Below are 26,798 nucleotides of genomic sequence, written 5' to 3' on the forward strand. Positions count from 1 at the left end.
CAGCCTGAAACAAACACGGACCTCCTCCCACTTGATTCTTGCTGTGTTTTTCATTTTCATTTTCTTCCCTGTCCCATTTATACGCTGTTGATGTTACCTCTACCCACTTCAGACTCCAGAGACAAGACCTGGGTAGTATAAACACTACTGGGCCAAGGAAAAGCTGGGGCTTGTCTAGTTCCTCCTAGGACACCCAGATCTGACCTGAAACTTTCTGGTTGATTCCTAGATGTTTGGTATTTCCTTGTTGGATTTTCATAGACTTCCTGGATTTCCCTCCCCCAGATCGGCATGCCTGGGCTGGAGCCAGGAGATAACTGGAGGGTAAAACTGAAGGATAGAACTGGTTTAGTAGCTTCTCCTGTTTTGCTTTGGAAAAGCAGCATGAAAGCACAGATGTTCCAGAAAGAAAGATAAGAAAAAACACTTTTGGATGTTGAAATCTGGACTTTGCCTTCCTCTCTTTCTCTCTGTCACGTGGTATTTGCTTCATTGGAGAAAGGGGAAACAGGGGCATTGTCAGCCAGATAATCCGGAAAGTTGTTTGGACTGCCCTGGACTGATCTTCCACCTTTGAGAGGTTAGCAAAGGTTGGACTCTCACCTGCTTGATGGATTAAACCTGTTCCTGAGATTATTCTCTTGGCAACATCTCCAGTCTGAGGAAGGACATGGCCTCCGTTTCTTACGTCCTACGAGCCTGGATTTTCCTCTTCCTTCATGGTACGTATTGTGGTTTGAGAGCTTGACGCTCTTTCCTGGATCTGAGAAACCAGGAGAAAGGATGTCCTCATTTGTGTTTCTCTGGAGATTAGTTCTCGTGACTTTGGTGGGATGGTGAGTACAGCAAAACTGAAAGGACTTATCTGCGTTGGTTTGACCCACAATATAGCAACTGACAGTGAGATTTCTTTCCTGGGCACCTGCTGAAACATCGCATGACACATTTTCGTCGCTTTCACAAACCTTTCCTTAGTTCTGCAGGACCTCCTGATCTGGGGGCCATGGGAAAAGTCTTGTTTAGATGCACTCCGAAGGACAAAGCAGAAAGGCATGGGGTTATGGGAAACAGTCCCCTTCTGTACGATATTAATGTTTCTTCTTCTTCTTCTTCTTCTTCTTCTTCTTCTTCTTCTTCTTCTTCTTCTTCTTCTTCTTCTTCTTCTTCTTCTTCTTCTTCTCCTCCTCCTCCTCCTCCTCCTCCTCCTCCTCCTCCATTTATCTATCTATCTATCTATCTATCTATCTATCTATCTATCTATCTATCTAATCTATCATCTATCTATCATCTATCTACTATACATATAGAAATGGCTGTGTGTGTGTGTGTGTTCCAGCATAACTCTGGAACGCCTCAAGCAATTTCAACCAAACTTGGTACACAGATGACTTACTCTCTGGAAAAAAGTATTGCGGGGGATAAGACACCATTAAGACCCCTCAGGGTCTGTATTCTGTTAAGATACAGCCTGTTGTACCTTAAAATGGCTTCTATTGTACTGCCTTAAAACAGCCTCTACTGTACAGCGCAGTGGAGTTGCCATGGTACCGGCTTGACAATACTCCACAAGGGAGCTCCCTCTGGTAAGGGGAAAAAATCCAACATTAGAAATTACACTCTGGGGGCACAAGAGAAAACATTTTTAACTAATTTAATTGTTGCCGAAATCAGGGAGAAGTTGCTCTTGCCATTGCCTCTTTAGGAATTGTGGCAATGTTAATGGAAGGAGGGAAGACAGCCTATTCTGAGCTTATGTTGCCACTTGACATTACCATTCCTCTCTAATAGTGAAGAGTTAATACCACTTTACAATGCCTTGGTAAGGCCACACTTGGAATACTGCATTCAGTTCTGGTTGCCATGATGTAAAAAAGATGTGGAGACTCTAGGAAGAGTGCAGAGAAGAGCAACAAAGATGATTAGGGGACCGGAGACTAAAACATATGAAGAACGGTTGCAGGAACTGGTTATGTCTAGCTTAAGAGAAAGAAGAACTAGGGGAGACATGATAACAGTGTTCCAATATCTCAGGGGTTGCCACAAAGAAGAGGGAGTCAAGCTATTCTCCAAGGCACCTGAGGGTAGAACAAGAAGCAATGGGTGGAAACTAATCAAGGAGAGAAGCAACTTAGAACTAAGAAGAAATTTCCTGACAGTTAGAACAATTAATCAGTGGAACAGCTTGCCTCCAGAAGTTGTGAATGCCCCAACACTGGAAGTCTTTAAGAAGATGTTGGATAGCCATCTGTCTGAAACGGTATAGGGTTTCCTGCCTAAGCAAGGGGTTGGACTAGAAGACCTCCAAGGTCCCTTCCAACTCTACTATTGTATTATTATTGTAATACAGGATTGGGATAAATAAATACCTGGGCAATGCTGGGGTATCAGCTAGTGTTTTAATAAAAGGGAAGAATGAAAAAGACATGATTGCAAATTACTTGGATTGCTTGGCTGTTCGATCTTCCGGGGCATTTAAAGAAGGCTTCCTTGAATGAAAAGTTTTTCCTTTCACCCTAGGCTGCATCACAAGTTATCCTACGCAAGTACGCTCTGCATCAGAAGACACAAGAAACTGTACAACTAATCCACAGGTGAGTTCCTGAACTTTGCCCAAAATGTTCGTTCCGCTAATATGCTACAATGATTTCTCCAAAAAAATAAGGGTTTGGCAACTTCTGATGCCTGAGCCAAGCCCCAGCCTTCCTGGTCAGAAGGGACAATCCAGTTCCACTTTTGCAGCCCCCTCAAGTCCTTCAGGATCAATTTGGGGGCTATATAACCTAATGGTAACCGTGCAGAAAAGGGACGTGGAGGCTCGGTGGCTAGGATGCTGAGCTTGTTGATCAGAAAGGTCCGCAGTTCGAATCCCTAGCACCGCGTAATGGAGCGAGCTCCCATTACTTGTCCCAGCTTCTGCCACCTAGCAGTTTAAGCATGTAAAAATGCAAGTAGAAAAATAGGAACCACCTTTGGTGGGAAAGGAACAGCGTTCTGTGCGCCTTCGGCGTTTAGTCATGCTGGCCACATGACCACAGAGACATCTTCGGACAGTGCTGGCTCTTCAGGCTTTGATACAGAGATGATAACCCCCCCCCAAGAGTCAGGAACAACTAGCACATATGTGCAAGGGGAACCTTTACCTTTACCTTAATTGTACAGATGCTAACCTCTTGATCCTTCTGTTCTTCTCCTCCCACCGCTAAACCCTCCGCTGCCATGTTTAACTCTGCTGTTAGTACTTGCCACCGACGGCGATTGTGACGAGCGAGCGTCTGAAGGCCCTACGGGAGCACATGAAAACCCACAAGCTGACAGCCTATATTGTGCCTAACACAGATGCACACCTGGTAAGTCCAAGAAGACAGGAACAGATCCATTGGTGCAGGGATGGAGCAGCAAGACAAGGAGATAGACCCCTTAACTATGGTTGAATTTCCACCACAAGATGAACAATAGCAATAGCCCATAGACTTATATACCGCTTCATAGTGCTTTTACAGCCCTCTCCAAGCAGTTTACAGAGTCAGCCTATTGCCCCCAGCAATCTGGGTCCTCATTTTACCCACCTCGGAAGGATGGAAAGGTGAAATCAAATCAAATCAAACCTTTATTGTCAATGTACAACATTTGTACAATGACATTGAATGATCCTCCCTTGGTGCAGCCCACCTAAGAACACAGAATATATCTCAATGAATCAGTAAGTAAAAAGAAATCCCTAAACCCAAGAAGTAATAAACTAGCACACATAACCTCATACATACCTACTGTATGTCCTATTATATCACACCGGTATATACATGTTGCACATTACACTGGCACTGTAGCTCTATCACATTAAGCCTGATTGTGATGTTATGTTGCATTTAAAAGTCTGACAGCCCATGGATAAAAGCTATTTTTTTCAGCCTCTTCGTTCGGCTGGCTATGCTTCTGTATCTCCTGCCCGATGATAGGAGAATAAATTCTCCATTCTCAAGTGGTAAATATGAAGGAACAGTAGAGGAAGCCCTGACGTAACCCCAAATTTCAAACTCCTACCATAATTCAGTTCTATCCTTTTGGGAAGTCCAGGTATAATGCTGGGAGTTTTATGTTTTAGGAGTTTTATGACAATTTTATGACAATGCGGCCAACCCACCATGGCCAACTCGCCACAGGACAACTCGCCATGGCTAACAGGTTGTGAGACAACTCATTGCAGGAGAAAGAGTTACACTGATATCGAAGAAATGGTGGAATAGAATCATTAAAGAAATGTCTATGGAGACTCTCAGTCATCCAAGTCACCGTTGTCCCAAGGGTGTTTTTTTCAAGAGGCAATTGGGCTTTCTGGTTTTTCTTTGAAGACATTTCGCTTCTCATCCAAGAAGCTTCTTTAGCTTCTCTCAGAAGCTTCTCCTGCGCTCAGAGCTGGAGAAGCTTCTTGGATGAGAAGCAAAACGTCTTCAAAGAAAAACCAGAAAGTCCAGGTGCCTCTTGGAAAAAAAAAACACTTGTGAGACGCTAAAGAAAGGATGCAAAAGGAGGGACAAATCTGAATAACAAAAATAGAAACAATTTTTATCTATGTTAAATAATTAAATTGAATTGATCAATTGTCTTGGGGCGATTTGTCCTGTGGTGAGTTCTCCCACAGTGAGTTGGCCATGGTGACTTGTCCATGGACAGTTGTCCAGGGTGAGGTGGCCACAGCAAGCTGCCCATGGCAAGTTGGCCATGGTGAGTTGCCCGTAGCAAATTGGCCATGGCAAGTTGACCATGGCAAGTTGGCCGTGGTGAGTTGGTCATGGACAGTTGGCTGTGGTGAGTTGGTCATGGACAGTTGGCCGTGGTGAGTTGGTCATGGACAGTTGGCCGTGGTGAGTTGGTCATGGCAAGTTGGCCGTGGTGAGTTGGTCATGGACAGTTGGCTGTGGTGAGTTAGTCATGGACAGTTGGCCGTGGTGAGTTGGTCATGGACAGTTGGCCGTGGTGAGTTGGTCATGGACAGTTGGCCGTGGTGAGTTGGTCATGGACAGTTGGCCGTGGTGAGTTGGTTATGGACAGTTGGCCATGGCAAGTTGACCATGGCAAGTTGGCCGTGGTGAGTTGGTCATGGACAGTTGGCCGTGGTGAGTTAGTCATGGACAGTTGGCCATGGCAAGTTGACCATGGCAAGTTGGCCGTGATGAGTTGGTCATGGACAGTTGGCTGTGGTGAGTTAGTCATGGACAGTTGGCCGTGGTGAGTTGGTCATGGACAGTTGGCCGTGGTGAGTTGGTCATGGACAGTTGGCCGTGGTGAGTTGGTCATGGACAGTTGGCCGTGGTGAGTTGGTCATGGACAGTTGGCCGTGGTGAGTTAGTCATGGACAGTTGGCCATGGCAAGTTGACCATGGCAAGTTGGCCGTGATGAGTTGGTCATGGACAGTTGGCTGTGGTGAGTTAGTCATGGACAGTTGGCCGTGGTGAGTTGGTCATGGACAGTTGGCCGTGGTGAGTTGGTTATGGACAGTTGGCTGTGGTGAGTTGGTTATGGACAGTTGGCCGTGGTGAGTTGGTCATGGACAGTTGGCCGTGGTGAGTTAGTCATGGACAGTTGGCCGTGGTGAGTTGGTCATGGACAGTTGGCCGTGGTGAGTTGGTTATGGACAGTTGGCCGTGGTGAGTTGGTCATGGACAGTTGGCCGTGGTGAGTTGGTCATGGACAGTTGGCCGTGGTGAGTTGGTTATGGACAGTTGGCCGTGGTGAGTTGGTCATGGACAGTTGGCCGTGATGAGTTGGTCATGGACAGTTGGCCGTGGTGTGTTGGTCATGGACAGTTGGCCGTGGTGTGTTGGTCATGGACAGTTGGCCGTGGTGAGTTGGTCATGGACAGTTGGCCGTGGTGAGTTGGTTATGGACAGTTGGCCGTGGTGAGGTGGTCATTGAAAGTTGACTGTGAAAAGTTGTCCCATTCCAAGTCTTAGCTACAAAAGATTACTTTGGTGATCTACTAAAAAAGTATTGAGTTGTCTGAAAAGCGAAAAGGCTAGATAGGCCTGGGATCCCATCCTCATAGGACAATCAGGGGCTGTCTCTTGTTTCTGAAAACCTTCCCATCTTCCAGAGTGAATACGTCACAGAACGGGACAAGAGACTCGCTTGGATGTCGGGTTTTTCAGGATCTGCAGGTGAGTCCCCTTCCAGAAATGCACCAACCCTCCAATCCTAAATTTATTAAGTTGAACCTCAGGTCCCCAGGAATCCAATTAGCAGCTGTTCTGAATGCTCATCGGTGATCAAGTACAGGTAGTCCTAACTTAACAGCAGTTCATTTAGAAACTGTTCAAAGTTACCATGGCGCTAAAAAAAAAGTGACCCGTGACCGTTTTTCACACTTAATAACCATTGCAGCTTCCGCATAGTCGTGTGATCAAAATTCAGATGCTTGGCAGCTGACTCCTATTTATATGACGGTCGCAGTGTCCTGGGGTCACACACGATCCCCTTTTGCGACTTTCTGACAAGCGAAATCCATGGGGAAGCCAGATTCACTTAACAACTGTGGCAAGAAAGGTCGTAAAATGAGGCAAAATTCACTTACCTTTCGCTTAGCAACAGAGATTTTGGGCTCAGTTGCGGTCGTAAGTCGAGGGCTACCTGTAGGAACTGTGAACTAAGCAAAAAATAAAATGTAATCCGTACATCCATAACTGTCTGCTTTGGCTCTGCAACCCAACAAGACAGACACAGACTTCAGAGGATAATTAGATCTGCAGAAAGAACCATGGCTACCAACCTGTCTTCCATTGAGGACCCCTACGCTGCAGGAGTCAAAAAGAGGGCCGTGAAAATATCCCCTCGCATCCTGGACATAAATTGTTTCAACTCCTACCCTCAAAACAAAGCTATAGGGCTCTACACACCAGAACAACTAGACACAAGGACAGTTTTTTTTTCCCCAAATGCCATTACTCTGCTAAACAACTAATTCCCACAACACTGTCAAACTATTTACTAAGTCTGCATTACTATTATTCTTCTCTTCCTTCCTAGTACCCATCTCTTCCCACTTACGACTATAACCATGTTGCTTGCATCTTTCAATTCATATTGTTTTTATTTGTTTCCTAGCATGATTTGATAGCTTATTAGTAACCTATGACGTTCACCGTGTTGTATCTTTTATTCTTGATGAATGTATTTTATTCTCCTTATGTATACTGAGAGTGTATGCACCAAAGACTTGTGTGTCCTTGTGTATCCAATCACACTTGGCTAATAAAGAATTCTATTCTGTTCTATTCTATTATTCTATTCTATTCTACCCCATCCAAACACCCTTGCCATTGTAACTTTCTTGAAAATAGCATAGTTGCGCCCTAATTCCAGGGCAAGGGTGAGTAACATAGATCATATTTTTGTTGTGTTGAATACACAAAAGCCGTTTTGCTAGGCTTACAATGGCTCGTCCCCAATCCCGGGAGAAATGCAACGTCAGATCGCTCCACCCCGTGGGTGAATTACGGCTACATTTAAGAAAGAAAGAAGAGCAAATGTCTTTATGCGACATTATAAAAACGAAAGTCTTTTTTCTTACTGAATCTTGCCTCAGCAGCACTGCAGTGCAACGGCGGCTCTATTTAATGTATTCAATATGCTTAAATGTGTTGGATGCATTCCCACTCTGTGCACTTTCTCAAAATCAACAAAAAGAGAGAAAACCTCCCACGTGTAATTTCCCATGTCTGTCGTCCAATCGCTGAACCTACAAATGTATGTAAACTAAAAATGTCTCAGCAGCTTTCTCCAGTGTAGCCTGACATTAGCAGATTTCAGAAAAGGCACACTGGAGATTTGAAACTCACACGTAGCATTAATTGGCAAAATATTTTCACCTTCTGTGGGAGCTGGATTTCAGGGAGACGAGCACCTACTCTCCATTTAGGCCTAAAAATCTTAATCTATGTATATGTGTGTGTGTGTGTTATGTTGTGTGTTCCAGCATAACTCTGGAATGTCTAGAGCAATTTGAAACAAACTTGGTACACAGATGACTTACTCTCTGGAAACAAATATGTTGGAGTAAGACACCCCTAAAACCCCTTGGGGGATGTGTTCTTTTAAGATACAGCCTGTTGTGCCTTAAAATGGCTTCTACTGTGCAGTGCAGTGGAGTTGCCATGGTAATGGATTCACGGCACTCCACAAGGGGGCTCCCTCTGGTAAGGGGGAAAATCCAACAGTAGAAATTACATTTGGTCTGGACATTTTCCCCTATAAATAAATACCCAGTCAATGCCGATACCCAAGTTATCGGCTAGTTTATAATAAAAATTCACATGCTATGAAGCTCATGCAGGACGTCCCTTCATCACCAACCAGAAAATGACATCCAGGGAAACAGCAGAGAAAACTAAACTTGAGATGTTGTTTTTCCAAATAAATGTTGTCTTCGGCGCCTCTGATTTTTAGAATTTCATCCTTAGGGACTGGTGTGATCACCCTGCAGAAAGCTGCTCTCTTCACGGACAGCCGGTATTGGATCCAGGCTGAGCGCCAGATGGACTGCAATTGGGAGCTGCAGAAATCAGGTTGGTCCTTGTCTTAATTTTGTTTTAGAGCCTCCACATTCTCTCTTTTCAGCTCCATGGTGACTTGGCCATGGAGAATTGGCCATGATGAGGTGGCCATGGTGAGTTGTCCATGATGAGTTTGTCCAGGGTGAATTGTCCATGGTGAGTTGTCCATGGCAAGTTGCCAATGGTGAGGTGGCCACAGTGAGTTGTCCATGGTGAGTTGTTCATGGTTAGTTGTCCAAGGTGAATTGTCCATGGCAAGTTGCCAATGGTGAGGTGGCAACAGTGAGTTCTCCATGGTGAGTTGTCCATGGTTAGTTGTCCACAGTGAGTTGTCCATTGCGAGTTGTCCATGGTGACCACAGTGAGTTGGCTTGGCAAGTTATGCCATTCCAATTTTCCAGCTCTTCCTTGGAAGTCCTAGAAATCAGACCTGGGTCCTCTGCCTACTCAACAAGTCCTCAAGCGCTGTTCCATGGTCCTTCCCAAAGAGGATTCACAGGCTTGCTCTTGTGACCACTGCAATGGGACTCAGCTCCTGCCACGTTGGTCCATGCTTGCGACCATCTAGTCCTTCTGCTAATCCAGAGAAAGAGGCATGGCTCACTGGTGTCTTTTCTTTTGCAGTGTGGGTCACCTCTATTGGACAGTGGATACTCAACGAAGTTCCTGCTGGGGAAGCCATTGGATTGGATCCCTTCCTCTTTTCTATCGGTATGAAACATCTTTGGAGTTCCTGGGGTCTGTCATGGCAGGCCCAAGAAGCAGATGGCTGGTCCACCAAGGAAGATGAGGCTACCTCATAGCCCTGCATTAGCAGCTTGCACTGAAATGCTGAAATGCCAGCTGTTGTGACTTCCCTCATCTCCCATTACATTCTCCTGGCTGACGACAGCTTTTCTGCTCTGATGTTTCAAGGTCTCCCCTTCTCCTCGTCTTTCCCTAGACACTTGGTACAGCTATCAACAGATCCTGGAAGGTGCAAATAGGACCTTGTATTTCCCTGACGTTAACCTGGTGGACCTCGTGTGGGGCAGTGAGCGGCTTCCTCCGCCCACCAACACAATCTATCGACTCGCCGATGACTTCGTTGGTAGGTTTGGGGTACAACGAAAGTTGCCAAGATGAAATTGGTGAGGAGGTTGGGCCATTTTGCCCGGAGACAAAGGATGTTTGTAGTGCAATATTTGTCAGGCACTAAGGATCAGGAACATTCCTTGAGTTGGGGTACAGAAGATTTATTCAAATCTATTTTTTCTATTATTTATACCATTTTTTGTCTTTTGTAATTTATATATATTTTATAATTATCTATTCAAACGTATTCAAATCAAGAGTCTAGTCAACTAAAGTTCAGTAATAAATTGGAGGCAGACGAGGATCAACAAAATTCAAAAGAAGTTGGATTTTGGGGTTGGTCTTGGGTCATTTGTGGCAATGTAAGGATTCTAAGCTAATGACACATTTAACTCCACCACCACCACCACCAGCAGCAGCCCAGCTCTGTCTGCTCTTCTCTTGCAACATTTCGGGAACAGCTCAATTTGAGAAAAGTGGTCCTAGGGCAATCCCCCTCACCTTAAATTGGCTGCCTATCAGTTCTGCTGTTTAATAGAAGCAGCACTGCTGGCCGTAAGAAAAAGGTGTTGTTTTTCTTGCTCTCTTGGGCCAGACTGGATGCTGTTTTATAGTGAAGGCCAGGAAATTGGCATTTCCATCAGTCAGACCTCCCATTCCTATGATCTTTTCTTCCTTTAGGAAGTACCTGGCAAGAGAAGGTTGCCCACGCTCGGTTGCAGATGGAGCAACAAAGCAGGAAGCCCACAGCAATCTTGCTCTCTGGCCTTGAGGAGACTGCGTGTAAGTTGGTTAATACTTAACAGGCTTCTATTTATATCTTTCTCTCCTAGATGTCTGTCTGTCTGTCTGTCTGTCTGTCTGTCTGTCTGTCTATCTATCTATCTATCTATCTATCTATCTATCTATCTATCTATCATCTATCTATCTCTAACTCTATATCCATCAACTATCTAGCTAGCTCCAATCTTATTTTTATAAATATCTCAAGACATTGAACATACCTAATACTCCTTCCTCCTCCTTTGTTCTTCCCAATAACAATCCAAGTTGGGCCCAAAGTCACCGAGCTGCTTTCATGCCTAAATTCATACTAGAATTCATAGTCTCCTGGTTTCTAGCCTGTAAACTCTAAGCAGTTTACAGAGTCAGTCTATTGCCTCCAACAATCTGGGTTCTCCTTTGACCGACCTCTGAAGGATGGAAGGCTGAGTTAACCTTGAGCCGGTCAGAATCAAACTGCCAAACTGCTGGCAGTTAGCAGAATTAGCCTGCAATACTGCATTCTTACCACTGGGCCACCATGGCTCTGTGCAGCATAATAAAGATTCGATCGTGCGTCTTGTTTCCTCGTTACACAAAAGCTGTAGTTATCTCTTCTTCCCATCTTCGTCTCAAATTCTTCTTCCTGGCTCCCTGCAGTGGCCTTGGCTCCTTCGCTGTCCCTCTCCTGCTATCGTCTCTTCCTTTAATCACTTAACGGCCGTCCTAGTTTAATGCGGAAGATATTACAGACGTCTTTTTCTTCCCCCGTAGGGCTCTTCAATCTTCGAGGAGATGATATTCCTTACACCCCCGTCTTCTACGCTTACACTCTTCTCACCAAGACAGATATCAGGTACTTGATCTCCCTGTGACAATTCAGACAACAGTCTGGTTCCCATCGTAAGTGGGGAACCTCCGCAAAACGTGGCCAAGGTCCAACCGAGCATTCAGTCACCCGCTTTCCATTCCATTCCTTTCCCCTCCCATTCCGTTTTGATTTTCCATCTCCGCCCCCACAGATCAGCAGTGCTCAGACAATTCTCTTCTCTTGGTATGCTGAAGACTTTTGTAGTCCCGTGGGTTCTCTTAAGCTGCCTGAGATCCTTCTTCTGTGCAGATTCATTTGGGCAGCGTATATGGGGAGATGCTGAGGTCCTGGTAATGACCTCTGAAGTTCTTCAGGAAAACAGAGGAAATAATAAAGCCCCTGGTGCGCATCTGAAAGTCTTGTAAGATCCAGGACAACCTCATGGGGCTGTCATCAGGTTTTAGGGTTTAAAGCGATAGTGGGCTCCTACCAGTTTGGACTGGTTTGGCTGAACCGGTAGTGATATGGCGGCTTGCCATATCACTACCGGTTCCCTGGTCTCTTCTGCCGTCGCAGGCCTGCCACGCCCCCAAACTGGTTCCCTGGTCTCTTCTGCCGTCGCTGGCATGTTTCTGCACATGCGTAGAACAGTTTCAGTCAACTGTGCAGGCGCAGCAATGTGCAGCGGGCCTGTGCGCAGGTGAAGTGAGCAGCACACAAGTAAAACGTCCTCTCAGCGAACCAGTAGTAAGCCGATTAGGAACCCACCCCTGGTTTAGAGCACGGGTGGGCTGCTACGGGTTCATCCAAGTTCTTGAGACTAATATTATGGCAGTTCAGAGAACCTCCAAATCCCACCTCTGGCTGGCCCCGCCCACCCTGGCCCTCCCACCCCAACCAGTCCCTCCCAGGATGCAAGGTAAGTACAGCGCCCTCATAGAGGCTCGGGGAGGGGAAAAAACAGGCCTCCTGGATGTTCCAGAAGGCTGAAAATGGACCCATTTTTGGCCTATGGATGGCTTCCGGAGCCCAGGGGAGGCAGTTTTCGCCCTCACCGAGTCTCGAGGAAAGCATCTAAAGACTGGGGAAGATGAAAATGCCCCCCACCCCGCTGTGATGCAGGAAGCCAACTAGGCCATGCCCACCCAGCAACTGGGCAGAGAACACGTTGCTGAGATTTTTGAAGCCCACCCTTGGTTTAGAGCAAGGATGTCCAACCTCATCAACTTTAAGACTTGTGGACCCAGAATTCTCCATGTTGGCTGGGGAATACTGGGGACTGAAGTCCACAGGTCTTAAAGTTGACAAGGTTGGACACCCTTGGTTGGACTCCAAGTTAAATGTTATCTGCAAACAGACTACAAGAATGTCAGAACAAAGAGGCTCCTGACCACGGCAGCCACGTGGCATGTCCACATTTAGAGACAGCGAAAGGGTTGGTCCATGGGCTTCCAGAGCCTCTTGGCTGGGTGCCCACCAAGGAATCCAAGTCCATCCTGCTGGACCTTTGAAACCAGCTGGCACTTTGAGCCCTGCCTAGATCTCTGAACTGATCTGGCGAGGCAAGGCTGACGTCCTCAAGGAGGAAATGAATTACAGGACTTGTAAAATCATGGCGGGATTGGGAAAAGGGCCATGTTTATACACAGTGAACTTTGTGTAGTGGAAAGCAAACATACATCTTGCATCTGAATTCACAGGCACGAGAAGGAAGAGCGAAGGCTGGGGGTTGTGAAAAGCCTGCAGTGGGTCTGCCTGATAGAGCTTTGCGTTAAAATAACTTCACTGTTTAGGATAGCGCAGATGGGGAGATTCTAAAATAAATGAACGACCCGCCATCGTCTGTGTTAGATTTGTATATGTTTTCAGCGAAGAGCAAAACAAATGCAGGGGAAGAGAGGCCGGTGTCAACCCGATGTCCTCCAGATGTCCTGCACTACACGTTCCAAGAGCCTTTGTCCATATGGGAATTGTAGTTCAACGTATCTGGAACGGACCGAGTTCTAGAAAGCCTTTTTCTTCACTGCTTGGAGAAGGGTCGTGGAAAGGCCTTTGAACTCAGGAGAAGCCCATTGCTCTTCTTCTCAGTCGATGGTCAAGTGGATTGAACGCTGCAAGAAGTGCACTGAAATCTTGCCATGGCCAAAATTCAGCCGGTTGATGTTACGTCGATCATCAACTTTTAACCAGGGGTGGGATTGAAAATTTTTAGCAACCAGTTCTGTGCCTGGTTTGCTGGGTGGGCGCGGGCGGCCATGGTGCGCGTTTCATACTCAGCCTCCTGCACCACGGCGGGGGGGGTATTTTTCGCCCTCCCCAGACTCCAGAGGCTTTCCTTGAGCTTCCAGGAGGGCGAAAACAGCCTCCCCTGGGCCCTCAGGAGGCCAGAAATGGGTCAGTTTCCAGACTTCCAGAATTTCTGAGAGGCCTATTTTTTGCCCTCCCCAGGCTCCGGAAGTGTTCCTTAAGCGTCCAGGAGGACGAAAACAGCCTCCCCCAGGCTCCGGAGGCTCTCTGGAGATGGGCCCGTTTCTGCACTTCTGGAACTTCTGGGAGGCCCATTTTTCATTCTCCCCAAGCCTCCGTGGGCGCCCTTCACTTACCTGGTATCCAAAAACGGGCCGCGTGGAGACTCCTGAGACAGGCATAGCAGGGTGGTTGGGGCCAGCCAGTCCTTGGGACTACCAGTTTGGCGAACGAGATATAAAATTAACGTCCAGTTCTCCTGAACCGGTGCAAACTGGTTGAATCCCACCCCGTGCCTAATTGGCAAAGGGGTTATGGGGCTAAAAGGAAGAAGCATGGCCAGGAAAAGTTGCCCAACATTTGTAAAGGCCACATTTTCCTGATTAAACTCACTTCCTTTTTTTTTTTAAAAAAAAAAAACATTTTTATTAAGTTACAAAATATTATAAAATACGAAAGCAAATAGGAGGACAATGAGGGGAAAGGGAAAAGAAAAGTGAGGAAAGAAAAAGAAAGACTGACTTCGGACTCTCTTGGTTACAGTAGAATAAGGCATTCCCAACAAATCACAACTTTTTACTTCACCATTATATTATCAACCAGTCCTTTTTACAAAAGTCTATCTGTCTAAATCTGTGAAACCCAAAATCAAAGTTTCATTCTTTTCCACCTCCAGCATGAAGTTCAGAAGCGGTTTCCATGCAGAAACAAAAGTACTTCTGTACTTTTCTTTGAGCAGAGTAGTCAATTTTGCCATTTCAACCAACTCCCATCAGCTTCTGCAAACGTTCTTCTATAGGAGGATTAAACTCATGTCCCGTCCCGTCCCGTCCCCCCCATGGACATCTCAGTTTCCTTTGATTTGCCCCCAGTCTGTTTGTGAACCGGAGTCGGCTGAGCACCGAAGCACTCCAGATGTTGACAGCAGCGTGTCCGGGGTCTCCGTGTGTGAAGGTGGAAGACTACGGCCAGATAAGTGCCAGCCTGAGAAAGTATGCCCACCAAGATGGAGTGATCATCTGGATCGGAACAGAATACACAACTCTGGGCCTTTACAAGGAGATCCCTCAAGTAAGAGAGAAGAGAAAAAAAAGATACACTAATTCTTCTTCTCCCTCAACCTATCCTAACCTCACATTTCTCCCACAATTATAAGGAGAGTATCTCCTAACCCAGAGGTGAGGAACCCGCCGCGCTGTGGCTCTCTCATCCCCTTTGCTGCGGCTCCCTCTCACCAGTCACCACCACAATGTTGAGAGGACTTTGCAGTTGGGGGCGGGAAGCAGGGCACACCAAGAAGAGACTCTATGGTCTATTCTATTCTATTTTACTCTACTCTACTCTATTCTGTTCTATTCCATCCCACTCCATTCTAAATCCCCACATTCCTGTCTGCAGGAAAGCCTCTTAGAAGATGATTTCTCCCCTGTCATGCTCGCCAAGGCTGTCAAAAACTCCAAGGAGCAGAAGATGATGGAAGCCGCTCACGTATGTAATCCACAGCAGGGACACTCCCCCCGCCCATGTGATGCAACGGCCTTGAGAGCCAAGGTCCAAAAGGGCCTTCAGGAATCAACAGAGAGGAACTCCCATAGCGGGAATGATTTTCAGTGTTGCATTGTGAAGCTTTGTGAAGCAAACTGGCCTAAAAGCTGAAGGACCGATGGGGCAGAGGGGAAGAGGTTAGAAGAACACATTGTGTAGCTAGTCCTCAACTTATGAATACAATGGAAGCAGAATTTCCATTGCTAATTTAAGTGAGTCATAACTGAATTTATTACTTTTTTTTGCCAGGTCTATGGAGATTCAGTCTTTCGGGTCATATTTGTCCCAAAGGTGTTTTATCAAAAGGCAACTGGACTTTTTTTTTCCCCCTTGAGAAAGAAGAAGAAGAAAATATTTCGGTTCTCATCCAAGAACCCTTCTTTAGGTTTTCTCCACTGATTCAAAGCATTCCAGGGGTGGTGACAGGGACGTGGTGGACGTGGTGGCTAAGATGCTGAGCTTGTCGATCAGAAAGGTCTCCAGTTCACCGGTTCAAATCCCTAGCGCCACATAACGGAGTGAGCTCCCGTGACTTGTCCCAGCTTCTGCCAACCTAGCAGTTCGAAAGCATGTAAAAATGCAAGTAGAAAAATAGGGACTCCCTTTGGTGGGAAGGGAACAGCGTTCCGTGTGCCTTCGGTGTTTAGTCATGCCGGCCACATGACCACGGAGACGTCTCCGGACAGCGCTGGCTCTTGGGCTTTGAAACGGTGATGAGCACCGCCCCCTAGAGTCGGGAAGCTGGCAGAAGCTAGGACAAGTTACACAGCGCTAGGAATTCGAACTGCTGAACTGATGATCTTTCTGATTGACAAGCTCAGCATCTTAGTCACTGAGCCACCGCAGCATTCCCATATACTTTTTCTACCAGTTGGTTTTTCATCACGTGCAAAAAACGATGTGCCTAGACCTCTTCTTCCCCGTTCTGCTTTTATAAATCACATTGAGAAGGAGAGTTAAAAATGTGTCAGAGGCTTTTGGTAATGTTCTAGTTTCCCCCTGAAGATTAAAAAAAGAGGCTCAGGAAGGCCGTGAGGCTGGAAATTCGTCCTTGGAACCACACTTTCGTAGCTGCGTACACAGGCCGGGTTTAACCTGGTTATTAAATTAACCTATTTGGTGGCAGGAGATTCTCCCCATGGACTGGATCGGACTAAGCCCAAAGCCAGATTACCACATCAGGATAAACCATTAAAAAAAATCAAACATTATTCAAACTAACCCAAGCAGACCGTTGTGTAAATATAGCTCCAAGGGTTTTACTAAACCAGGGAAAGTGCTGAGAGACCAGAACGAGAAGTCCCTATTTCAATCTTATTTATTTCATTTATTTTATTTATTTATTTTTTATTTATTTTTATTTATTTTTGCTTTGCGTTGGCTCAGATACGAGATGCCGTGGCACTGATCCGGTATTTGGTTTGGCTGGAAAAGAACGTGCCCAAGAACTCTGTGGATGAGGTGTCTGGAGCACATTACCTGGACGCGCTACGAAGGTCAGTTTGAATGGGGCAATTTTAGGTGCCGCTAATAAGCAGAGGGAAATAGTGCAACCAGTGAGTCAGATAAAACATTAGCAGAATGAATGCATCCATTCCCCCAAAAGGAATGAATTAATTAATTAATCAATCTATCTATCTATCTTTCTCTTTCTTTCTTTCTATCCTATCATCTATCTGTCCTATCATCTATCATCCATCCATCCATCTCTTTCTATCCTATTATCTATCTATCTATCTATCTATCTATCTATCTATCATCTTTCTACTTATCTTATCTATCGATCTATCTATCTCTGTCCGTCTGTCCATTCATCTTATCTATCTATCTATCTACCATCTATCTATATCTATCTCTCCATCCATACATCCATCCATCCACCCATCCATCCATCCACCCATCCCTTTCTATCTATCCCATCTATTATCTATCTATCTATCTTTCTACTTATCCTATCTATCTATCTATCTATCTATCTATCTATCTATCTATCTATCTATCTCTGTCCATCCATCCTATCTATCTATCTATCATCTATCCATCCATCCATCCATCCATCCATCCTAGCTAGCTATCTGGTGCTGCTATGCAAAATTAATTCCACAAATTGGTTGGCACCTTGATGCTTTGAATTGTCAACCAGAGATCAAATTGTTCTGATATTTTAAACTAGAGAACTCTCTTGAACTCTTTGGATATTGAATTAATGATGCAAATCAGCTAGAATATATCCTTTAATCCCAGAAAGAAATTCAGCTCAATGGATGCATTGCCCTGAAGGATAATAGGAATTGTTCACGTTTTAGCTTAGTGCACTATGCAAACCCAGCGACTGGGAGCTTATTCAAGAAACTTGAATTGTTTTAACGCAAGGTGGGGGTCCAGTCACCGAATGCCAGATGTTCTTCCTTCTTCCACAGGGAAGAGCCGTACTGCAAGGGGCCGAGCTTCGAAACCATCTCAGCAAGTGGCTTGAATGCAGCCTTGGCTCATTACAGGTACTGGGAAGACGAGAGGGGAAGTGGGAAGGTTTTAACGGAGGGTGTAGAACAGGCAAATGTCTCCTAAATAATCATCTAAATAGGAGCCAGCAGTGTGCAGCAGCAGCCAAAAAAGCCAATGCAATCCTAAATTGCAAAACAGAGAGATTCAATCAAGGAGGTACTAATGCCACTCTATGAAGCCCTAGTTAAGACCACAACTAGAGTACTACATCCAGTTTTGGTCATCACACTATAAAAAAGATGTTGAGAACTCTAGAAAAAGTGCAGAGAAGACCAACCGGGATTGATTAAGGGACTGGAGGCTAAAACATACAATGAACGGTTGCAGGAACTGGGCATGGCTACTCTAGTGGAGAGAAGGACCTGGGAAGATGTGATAGCAGTGTTCCAATATTTGAGGGGCTGCCACAGAGAGGAGTGGGATCCATCTATTTTCCAAAGCACCTGAAGGCCAGGCAAGGAATAATGGATGGAGACTGAACAAGGAGAGATTCAACCTGGAAATAAGGAGAAGTTTCCTGACAGTGAGAACAATCAACCCATGGAACAGAAGTTGCCTTTGGAAGTTGTGGGAGCTTCATCACTGGAGGCTTTCAAGAGGAGATTGGACTGCCAGAAATGATGTAGGGTCTGTGTGGGTGGTGAATTTGACTGGATGACAAGGTCCCTTCCAACTCTGTTAATCGGTATCTGTAACTTTCTATCTAAATGCGTGAATGGGATTATCTTTGATCCTCTTTAGCCACGGATCTCTTTGAAGGCATCGTACCTTTCCTTGTTTTTCTTTCAGCCCATCCAATTTTACCTCTCGAAAGCTGTCTCTGAATGAAATGTACTTACTGGATTCTGGAGGCCAATATTTGTGAGTATGGCCATCAAGAACCACCTTCTGGATCAAGGTCAGAGGCCAGCACTTGGCGGAAAGACTTCAAAGGATCTTCCTGGCTAAGGGTTGAAATTGGGGTGAACTCAGAGAACAACTATTTAGTATCATTTATTATGCTTCATTGAACTGATGTTGAGTCTTGGCAACCATATAGATACTGTAGATAAAGAGTTTTCTCCAGTAGAATCTGGGCCTTTAGTTTTTCCAACCGTATATAATTGAGTCCGATCACCTTGTGCTGGTTGGCATCTTCACTTTCTTTCCTCAGCTCTTTAGCACAAAGTTGTTTTTCTTTGACTAACCATCCACTTCCTCTTTAAAGGGATGTGGTGGCTCAGTGGCTAAGACGCTGAGCTTATCGATCAGAAAGGTTGGCAGTTTGGCGGTTCAAATCCCTAGCACCGCAGAACGGAGTGAGCTCCTGTTACTTGTCCCAGCTTCTGCCAATCTAGAAGTTTGAAAGCATGTAAAACGCAAGTAGAAAAAATAGGAACCACCTTTGGTGGGAAGGTAACAGCGTTCCATGCACCTTTGGCATTTAGTCATGCCAGCCACATGACCACGGAGATGTCTTTGGACAGTGCTGGCTCTTTGGCTTTGAAATGGAGATGAGCACCGCCCCCTAGAGTCAGGAACAACTAGCACATATGTGCGAGGGGAACCTTTGCTTTTACCTTGCCACTTCCTCCTTAGTTGAAATTTTGAGATTTAGGGGCAACAGAGTGGATCTATCAGAAGAACGTTGTCAAAATAAATAGTGATATTTGATCTTAACACAGAGGAGTAAACATAAATACATACACAAGTCCTTTCTTGGAGGAAGGAACACCAGACTAGAGTTGTTAAAAATGTAATTTCAAAGTGTTCTCTTTCAGGATAAAAACAGGCAGGTATTACGAATCTACCTTTTAAAAGAAACCAGAAGCCTTCCATTCATCAAAGAATTTGAGGCAAAAGTTATTCCTTTGGAATGAAAGAATTTAGTTTTGAATTGCAGTATTGCAAAGAGCCTGATTAGGTAGGATTCATTGTGCAACATTGGGGCAATTGGTTTGTTGCTGTTGGTTGCGAAGACCCATCGCGACCCCATGGACAATGTTCCTCCAGGCCTTCCTGTCCTTTACCATCCTCCGGAGTCCAGTTAAGCTCATGCCGACTGTTTCGGTGACTCCATCCAGCTACCTCCTTCTCTGCTTTCCCCTTCTTCTTTTGCCCTCCATCTTTCCCAGCATTAGGCTCTTCTCCAGGGAGTTCTTCCTTCTCATTAGGCGGCCAAAGTATTTGAGTTTCATCTTCAGGATCTGGCCTTCTAAAGAGCAGTCAGGGTTGATCTCCTCTAGGACTCACCAGTTGGATCGCCTTGCAGTGGGGTGATTGGTTACCATTCTTATAAAATAACCCAGCATCAGAAAATCTATCCCTGATCTGACATAGATCATATACCAGACCTGACTTTACTCCTCTCCATCCTTTAGAAGGCCTAAAACAACGATCTTGCTCTGTAAAACAGACATGATGGCCACAGGATTCTCCCGGGACTTCTGAAGATCGGTGGCTTGGTAGGGGCTCCGTGGAGGAAGTTCCGTCTTGACGTAGCTTCTTCCTTTTTTCTCATTTTGTAGTGACGGTACTACAGACATCACTCGGACCATCCACTGGGGGGAGCCCACAGCTTTTCAGAAGGTAAGGCTGAATCTCAAACACACCTGAATGGTACACCTACCGTAGTATCGCTTTCCTCCAAAAAAAATCGCTCCAGAGATGCCTCACTTTTTATTTCCTCGCTGGAAGGAGGTTGTTGGCTTAGAAGGAGATTTTTCAACTGACTGCTAGGAGCTTACTTTGGGACTAAGCTTTCAGCTGGCTTTCTCCAGGAAATCTAACACCTCCCTAGGGGGAGCAGGAGGAGTGGGGTTCCCCCCCCCCCAAAGCATCCAATTCAGGCTCCCTGGGGAAACGAAGGGTGTCCCAAAAATCCATAATTGGCACCATATGGGGAAAGTTACAAGCACTTCCCATGAAATTAATCAAGTTTCTAGTATTCTGTCCAGCGAAGTGTAGAGTAGAATGTTCACTAAAATGTACTGTGGTGTTTTCCAACAGCTAGAGGAGAAATGCTTTACATAGACAAGAAGAAGGGATATATTATAGAGCCGTGCTGGCACAGGGGTTAGAGTGCAGCACTGCAGGCTACTTCTGCTGACTGCCAGCTACCTGCAATTTGGTAGTTCAAATCTCACCAGGCTCAAGGTTGACTCAGCCTTCCATCCTTCCGAGGTGGGCAAAATGAGGGCCCAAATTGCTGGGGGCAATAGGATGACTCTGTAAACCGCTTAGAGAGGGTGGTAAAAACACTGTGAAGCGGTATATAAGTCTAAGTGCTATTGCTATTATCTTCAATAAAGTATTGGATGAATAATGAGAGAGGTGGAATATGGAGGCCTTGTGAGAGAGAGGCAGTGGTGGGATTCAGTCAGTTATTGGCATGCAGCATGCACAACGATCAGCCGAGCCATGTCGTCTGGCACGCATGGCATCGCCTGTTCCTCTTCCGGGTTTCTGGCACGCATGCGCCTGCAATGATCAGCTGGCTGGCGCACATGCTCACACCAGAAAACAGAAGACCAGCTCTTCCAGTTTCTGGCACTGCCACATGCACAAAGGACAGCTGATCATCGTGCGTGAATTTGTGCCAAAAACCTGGGAGAGGAACGGGCGAAGCCGCGCATGCCAGGCAACATGGCTCCATGTGCCACTTTAGGTACAGGTGCCATAGCTTCGCCATCACGGTTCTAGGATTACTATAAATTCAACTGACCCTTTTCTTCCCAAGTATGACTTCAGGACATCTTCTTTTCTTCTGTAGGAAGCCTACACAAGAGTGCTGATGGGAAATATTGACTTGAGCAAGCTTGTTTTCCCACCCAGAACGTCAGGTGAGAATATGGGAGAGAGGGGGGGGGGGAGAAAGCAAGGAAAGCTAACATCCTTACTGATGATTTCCCAGGTTTTCTTCTCTGATTGTGAAGAAATCCAACAACTCTCACATTTTGGGCATAAATATAGGCAGGGTTTCCTCAAGGGGACAGAACTTGTAGAGATAATATGCAGTCTGCTCAAGCTGATGCCAGCCTGATGGGCTCCAGATGTGTTCTTGACATCCTTGGCCAGAAGGAACTGCAGCTCTTCGAAGCATCTGGAAACCAGTATGTTGAAAGAAGCTGAGCTAGAATAATCATCAATGCACGTTTCGTTTCACCGCACATATTTTGGACCGCCTTCTCTGCCTCCTAAACCTCTTAGGCTTTAGAACACTTACATGTCTTTGCTTTAACTGCAACAGCCTGGAATTGCATCTCCTCCAAATGTCTACATGGTGTGCTACATTCCTGTAGCCTCGTTTTGTTTTTTAATTACCCATAAATAAATCAACCTAAATATTTCCCCTGCGGAGACTGAGCAAGATTTTATTTCCGCATTGCAGGAAGAATGGTGGAAGCATTCGCTCGTCGGCCCTTGTGGGAAGCTGGGTTGAATTATGGCCATGGCACTGGTCATGGCATCGGCAACTTCCTGTCTGTTCATGAGTGTAAGTGGCATGAAGACCAGGTCAGACCGCATGTCTTTGGCTGTTCGGGGAAGAGCAGGTAAGGTAGGGAACCAACACTGATCAGCATGATCCGGGAATGGAAAAGCTATGGCTTTCCAGATGTTGCTACAACTGTTGGCTGGGGAATTCTGGGAGTTGAAGTCCACAAGTCTTAAAGTTCCCAAGTTTGGACACCCCTGTTCTAGAGGTTGTACAAGAACTTTTATCAATCAAACCAGCTTCATCCAACTCAGCAAATTCGATTTGATCATCCACTAGCGGAAACGGTATTGACGTTACGCAAGAGAGGTTTTGCAGAGCCACGCTCCCTAATGTTTTGTGATGTGCTCCAGGTGTGGCTGTGAAACACACTGCACAATGCGTGGTGAGATGGCTTGTGATTGTCAGGGAAAGTCACAAGAAGAAGAAAAAGCAGCGCCTCTTACTGTATAACGGCTTGAGTTGGCCAACTATTTTGATATTCAGAAATAACATTTTTCTTCCTCCGTCAGGGCCTGTGGGGTTCCAGTCCAACAATGTTCCTTTGGACAAGGGGATGTTCACTTCCATAGGTAGGTCAACCTGGCTTCATTTTATTTCTTCTTCTTGTGCCGTACCTGTCATTGGAGGTTGGCGATCATGTTGGCGATCCTATTTTTATCAACAGCCGCACGAAAAAGTGTTGCTGAGTTTTGGCCAAACCAGTCCTTAGATTTTGAAGACATGATGTTCTTCTCCTGCCTGGACCTTGTTTGCTTTCAATTTTTCCCTGGAGGGTTAGGGTTAGGTCGTATTTTTCTGGGTGTTGCATCACAGGTCCAAAATATTCTAAGTTTTACTTTTTAATGGTTTTGGTGATGTCCCTTGGCTTTCCCAGGAGGCTTATCACCACCCCCTTTCTGATTATACGTAACAGAGCCGTCTCTAAATCCACATTTCAAATGCTTCAAATTTCTTCTGTCAGTGACCGACTCTCCACTCCGTAGAGCAGGGTAGAAAAGATGTAACATCTGACGAGCCTGATTTTCAGTCTTAGGTTTATGTCGGGAACTGGAGAGGACCTTCTTCATTATGAAGAATGTTGTTCAAGCTTTCTCTAGCCTTGTCTTTACTTTAGTGTCTTTACTAACTTCATTTTATTTATTTATCAAATTTATTTGCCCCGCGCCTCACGGCTCAAGGTAACTCTGAGTGACTTGAAAGATAAAATTCCGCAAACATTTGACAATTGTAAACATAACATCGGAAATATCTCAGATGTTGCTCCCTGCTCATTTTCTTCCTTTCTCTGCCCTCCAGAGCCTGGTTATTATCATGATGGGGAATTTGGAGTCCGTCTTGAAGATGTTGCACTTGTGGTACCAGCTGAGACCAAGGTGAGGTCCTTTCTTGCTGCCTTTGATCAGTCCACTCAGAACACGCCATCCGTCAAAGGATCGCCTCTGGGCAGGCGGTTGGCTATGAGAAGCTAGGAAAGTCAGTCTTAGCAGTAGATATATTGCAATGCAGAGAATTAGACGTGCAGGATCTGGAATGTTACCTGTAGACCCATCCGTGGCATGCTGGAGGCACCTGGGGAAAAGGAATCTGGGATTATTCCAACAATTATTACGTTGAAAGGAGGAGGGATTTTTTATCAGCCTTCCCCATCTTGCTGATTTCCAGATAACCATTGATTGAGAAAGTATAGGGCAGGGGCCGGCAGCCTTAAACACTCAAAGAGTCACAAAGGTCGTAACCGGAAGCCCCCCCCCCTCTTCAATTCTGAAGCAGACTGGCAGTCCGATTCCCCCACCATAGAGTCTCCTCCTAGCGTGGCATCCTTTTTCCTCTGCCTGTCCTAACTGAAAGCCCAATCAATCGTGGAGCTGACCGGTGACAGGGAGCCACAGCAGAGGGAGGAAAGAGCCACATGCGACTCCAGAGCTGCAGGTTGGTGGCCCCTGGAACAGGGGAAGGGCAGGCAGAGTCAAGCAAGTAATCAGCCTAGAATCCTTCCATTTCCCCCAAACGATCTAACCAGGGGGTGTCAAACTCAATGTCAGTGTTCCAAATAGCATGTAGAAATAAATCAAAGTCCAAGGCAGAATCACCCTTAAAGTTCCGATTTAATAATACAGGCATGTTGGCAACATACTGTGGAATTTCAACTCTGATTTACATCCTGGGAGTTACCCCAGTTGAAAGTTCATGATCCATCCCCCCACCCATAATCAATCACATGCCCCAATCCTTTTCTTCCACGCTGGCATCTCCACCCAGCTTCTTCCGGTCAAATTTCGAGGTGCAGGGGTCTTGCTTGCATGTCCTACAATTGAGCCCCCTTCCCCTCTTTTGATCGATTGCAGCATCCAGTGCATGAAGAGCCCTACCTGACCTTCAAAGTGGTATCCTTAGTGCCCTATGCACGGAACCTGATCGACCAGAGTCTCCTCTCCCCGGATCAGGTAAAGGAGGCCTAGATGATGGGTAAGAGGACTAAGCCAAGGGACTACTGAGCCATCTTGAAACTCGCTACTGTCTTCCTGCAGATCCAGTACATCAACAAGTACTACGAGACCATCCGCCGGATCATTGGGCCTGAGCTGCAGAGTCGTAACCTGGAAGAGGAACACCGGTGGCTGGAGAAGAACACAGAGCCTTTCTCTCACGCCTCCTTGCTGGCAGCTTCTCTAGGCACCTTGGCAGTCAGCACACTGGCTTCTACCGTTCTGCCGGGAGCCCAGCATTGATCCGAGAGCATCCCTACAACTTCCTTGCCACTCTCCACCCTGTGTGCTTCATCGTGTGCTCCACCTCAACCCGTATCTCCCAGGCCTCCATGTTAGACCTCTAGACGTCACTAACTATCGTTCTTCCCATCTCTGCTGGCAGCGCCAGAGTCTCCTGAATCTCATTCCACCCAGGAAGTGTATAAATCCATTCTCTTCTTTCTCCCTGTTCTGACCCAGGCATCCCAAAATCACGAAGCAGATCTTCACATTCATGAAAGGAGCTTGGGACACATCAGTTGGTCTGGATGAAAAAAAAAAATCAGTGCCGACTCCCCTTTTTGATGGGTTAACGGGTGGGAGGAGATACAGCTAGTCCTCGACTTATGACAGTTTGTTTAGTGACCAGCCCGAGGTTCCACAGCACTGAAAAAAGGGACCGACGACCGTATTTCACACTTTTGCGACTTTCGTACCATGCCCATGGTGATCCTGTGGCCAAAATTTAGATGCTTGGCAACTGGTTCATATTTATGACGGTTGTGGTATCCAGGGGGTCACGCGATCCCCTTTCGCGACCTTCTGCTGGTCAGATTCACTCAACAATCATGTTCCTAACGTTTGTGAACTGACCCGGTCCTCTTGAAAATCCAGCCATAATACAATACAATACAATACAATAGCAGAGTTGGAAGGGACCTTGGAGGTCTTCTAGTCCAACCCCCTGCCTAGGCAGGAAAGCCTATACCGTTCCAGACAAATGGCTATCCAACATCTTCTTAAAGACTTCCAGTGTTGGGGCATTCACAACTTCTGGAGGCAAGCTGTTCCACTGATTAATTCTTCTAACTGTCAGGAAATTTCTCCTCTGTTCTAAGTTGCTTCTCTCCTTGATTAGTTTCCACCCATTGCTTCTTGTTCTGTCCTCAGGTGCCTTGGAGAATAGCTTAACTATAGGCACTGCTAATAATATAACATCTAAAGAATTCCATGGAGTGTTATCTTTTTATGACTCGAAGATTGAAATGGAGGGGAAAGGGGGGGGGGCTGAATTCTGTGCACCATCTGTGCCCAGGTTCCTTATCACCTCCTAAAAGCATCATATAAAAAAAATAGAGTTGGGGATGTAGGAAGTTAGCACCCAGTCCTCTCCGACAAAAATGAAATGTTTTAGGAAATATGAAAAGGGCAGAATATTTCCTCTAAAAGGGAGGCAGAAACTCACCCACACACACATCTTTGTCAATGAGCCATTAAGGCCTGAGCCAGTCTGTTCTACATAACAAAGATCTCCCTCCTTCAGGCAGAGCCGTAATAGGAATCCCAAAGCCCTTTCATTACATCACCACCCAGCAACAGCTCAGCCAAGCTTGGGACTCAAAAGACAGACAGCCTATAAAGTTAGCTAAGATCCTCGCCTCCTGGGAGTCTGACCACCAATAAGAATACATGTTTTGCATTGGAACGGGAAGCTCCAAGGCAGGGCCCAAGAGAGGGTATAAAATTCAGGCTCTCTCAACATCTCTTCCCCTTTTTTTCTTCCAAGATCTTCAAGGCATGTGATCCCCCCCTTTTTCCCCCCAGGAACCTCGAGCCACCATTAAAACCATCTTTCTAAGCAGCCTCCATGTTTCCAGTGTCTTTCTCCCCACTTGGAACTGAAGCACTGGTGGGATACGACCGGTATGCTGCGGTACGAGCGTACCGGTGCCTGCTGAGAGCACCAGGTACTGTTCCGGTTCGGTGCTCCAGAGGGCCCGCCCGCCCACCCGCGCTCCTTACCAGTGTTTGAGCTGTTCGGGGATTCCGCGCACGGAGCTCACGGCACTTGCACGACACTCCGCCGAGCAGCTGGAGCAGCGTGGAGGTGTCGCGGGCAGTAAGTATGCCTGCCCGCACTGCG

General features: G+C 46.1%; 1 protein-coding gene across 1 annotated transcript; it reads left to right on the forward strand.

Annotated features, from left to right (window-relative positions):
• The first annotated feature begins 280 nt into the window (after positions 1-280).
• XPNPEP2 (X-prolyl aminopeptidase 2) lies at positions 281-26,512 on the forward strand. Its single transcript, XM_081964110.1, has 22 exons — positions 281-722; positions 2,518-2,591; positions 3,237-3,347; positions 6,093-6,156; positions 8,455-8,559; positions 9,172-9,258; positions 9,491-9,637; positions 10,303-10,404; positions 11,158-11,239; positions 14,533-14,731; positions 15,059-15,148; positions 16,592-16,701; positions 17,626-17,703; positions 18,500-18,571; positions 20,218-20,278; positions 21,462-21,531; positions 22,080-22,184; positions 22,697-22,756; positions 23,484-23,560; positions 24,533-24,631; positions 24,716-25,548; positions 25,853-26,512. Exons 1-21 carry the CDS (start codon positions 671-673, stop codon positions 24,914-24,916), a joined length of 2,046 nt encoding a protein of 681 aa, XP_081820236.1. The 5' UTR covers positions 281-670; the 3' UTR covers positions 24,917-25,548; positions 25,853-26,512.
• Positions 26,513-26,798: the final 286 nt, after the last annotated feature.

Source organism: Natrix helvetica (genome assembly GCF_964273705.1).
Source record: "Natrix helvetica genome assembly, chromosome: 11".
NCBI classification, from domain to species: Eukaryota; Metazoa; Chordata; class Lepidosauria; order Squamata; family Natricidae; genus Natrix; species Natrix helvetica.